The sequence below is a fragment of the Lentinula edodes genome (genome assembly GCF_021015755.1).
Source record: "Lentinula edodes strain Le(Bin) 0899 ss11 chromosome Unknown C8R40scaffold_113, whole genome shotgun sequence".
Taxonomy (NCBI): Eukaryota; Fungi; Basidiomycota; class Agaricomycetes; order Agaricales; family Omphalotaceae; genus Lentinula; species Lentinula edodes.
In genome coordinates, this window is record NW_025764419.1 from 17,967 (window position 1) to 20,453 (window position 2,487).

At 49.4% G+C, this 2,487-nt stretch overlaps 1 protein-coding gene across 1 annotated transcript; it reads left to right on the top strand.

Moving 5' to 3' along the window:
- Window positions 1-485: 485 nt before the first annotated feature.
- C8R40DRAFT_1075462 (uncharacterized protein) lies at window positions 486-1,815 on the top strand (the record flags this gene model as incomplete). The annotated part of the gene is made up of 4 exons (XM_046226870.1): window positions 486-1,027; window positions 1,102-1,174; window positions 1,229-1,262; window positions 1,622-1,815. The coding sequence occupies 4 exons, from the start codon at window positions 486-488 to the stop codon at window positions 1,813-1,815; spliced, it is 843 nt and encodes a 280-aa protein (XP_046078721.1).
- Between the last annotated feature and the right edge of the window lie 672 nt (window positions 1,816-2,487).

Below are 2,487 nucleotides of genomic sequence, written 5' to 3' on the forward strand. Positions count from 1 at the left end.
AGGAGGCAGTCAGAAAGGATGTGTTGTATCGTCGTTGACTCCATTCTGCATTAACAATTCGCTGGTTCATCGTTTGATCTTAGGTTCCGTTCCCGCTTATCGTGTTTCGTCATCGTACCTACAGGTCTGAATCGCATCGTGTTGTGCTATTGTCTTTTCACTGGCTCTCATGGCCAGGCCAGTGGATCCGCTGGCCCCCGCAACAATTACGACTTCGAACAACTTGTGTCCCGGTAATTGAAACAATCACAATAACTTCGAGTCTCCGCTCTGGTGGGGCCCCGGTGCTTGGTTGCTTTAATCTCATTATCACCTTAATCTGGGTATCGTTATAATGATCAGCTTGTTGGGCTGTCCTCAACTTTTCCTCCCCGGCTCGTTCTTCCTTCTCTTCACTCTTTGAACCCGAACGCACTATTTGACGACTCGGAGTTCGAGGAATTCTGATTTCATCGTCCTCAGTTTGTTATCATCCACCGACTATCATGCTGAACACCACTCCACTAAGCAGCACCATTGATACTACTAGTACCACTTGTACCGCGCTAATCCTGCTCCCTTCTCGGCAGCGCCCCGCACGCACACGGTCTCTCCCCGCCCGGATCAACCTCCCATCCCAAGCTCTCGCGAGTATATCTGAAGAACATAGCGATGGCCATAATCATAATCATAATGATAAGCAAGGTGTAGCTGAACTCCGTAGCCGGATTCAACGTCCCGGCGCAAAGAAGTCTGAGTATCTTGAGTCACCCAATCCCGAACCCCAGTTCAAATCGAAGTCAACGTCTGGGCCATTTCTTGGCGCTGATTCTGACACCACCACTACCATTGCCACTGGTACTGTCCAACCAAGGCTCTTGTTACAGTGGTCCAAATCAGACCCGAGTCCATTGACTAGGAATCAGCTTGGTGATAATACAAGCGCGAGCTCGAATCCGAAGAATAAAGCGAAGTTGAGAATCCGGACAAGAACAAGCTCCTCCTCGCTGTCGTCAAGGTTCAATTTCGATCGAGATTGTGGGATTTGGTAAGTCTATCTTTGTAGTCTCGTGTTATTCGCTAAACATTGAATATTGAATCACTGATTTTCTACGCTTACAGCTTCGACCCCGCCGTCCGACCATCCCGAACGAAATGTTGCGGGAAGGTGTTTTGTGAGGAGCATTTACATGACGTACGTTCATGTCTTCCACAATCCTCCGTCCTCTCACAAACCATCTATTTACAGTGGCTTCACGGATCTTCGAACCGCTGCCCGGCCTGTGCGTCAGAATGTCATCCACAAACCGGCACAATCTCGCTCGCGCCTCCTATGACACCGACTATACACAATGTTCCGATGGGTCTTGTATCTACTCATGCTCTTGCTCGTACTCCTCGTACTCCGCCTACTCCCCCGCACTCCGCCTTCTCCTCCTACTCCACGTTCCCCGCCCTCTCTCCTTCACAACCTCTTCCCGTCTATGCACCCGCACCAATCCGACCATCATTGACATATTTCGCCAATCTTACCAACCTCAAGAGTTCCATCAGCACAACAGTGATTCCCTTGATCCCGCCTTGGATTCCACTTCCGATTCTGATTGTGGCTCGAGATTGCTCATACATAGACCTTCAGTAGATAGACCTCCTGAAACTAGTAGTGGTCCGAGCCCTGACAGCCCTCGCTCCGCCACGCTCCTCCTAATGCTCAACGCCGTCAGCCAATCCCTCACTCAGAAAATCGCTCGGGGGCTTGCGAGGCGTGATACAAACCAGGATTTTGGGTATGACTCCGCAACGCCCCATACGGAGGGGGATTACCTCCGGCTCTGAGTCGTTCAGGTTCCCCTGAGTCGTCTCTCCTCTCCCAGTTCTCCCAGGAGCCCGTCTTCGTATTTTAACTTTGACTTTTGTCCTGATCCGGCTCACCCTTCGGACCTCCCCACGCGTTCCGAATCCCCTTTCCCTTATTCCCACCAACTCGACTCGGTGGGTTGTCGTGTATCGAGCATGAGAGAATGGGTGATCAAGATGCACTGGTTCGGGGCTTGTCGGACCTAGGAAGCAAGATGCTTGCGCGGGTACTGAGTATGGTTGGGATGGTATTGGTTTTGTCTGTGTTTTTCGTGGGAGGACAGAATCGGGTTCGCTTGGAGGGTTCGATTTGGATGGGCTTGATGGGCTTGATTGAAGTCTGAGGATGCCATGGTATAGCCTGCTACGGCCAGGCTTGACTGGTTGACGTTAACGGCAAAGTGATATTCTTTTTCTTTTGTCCCGATAATTTGTTCGTTCTTTGTGCATACAGTATAATTCGTTTTCGTTCCTTCATATTCGTTAATACTTGTTCCGCCACTCCACTGGCATACTAGTATTCAAGTTTCCTGTATGTAGCAGGCTTGGAAGGTCTAAATTCTTTCTTTTGTATGTTGTAATGTAATGTAAATAGTCCCCTTGATATATTATTGCTGTAAATTATCTTGATCTCATGTTGTACTATTGTCT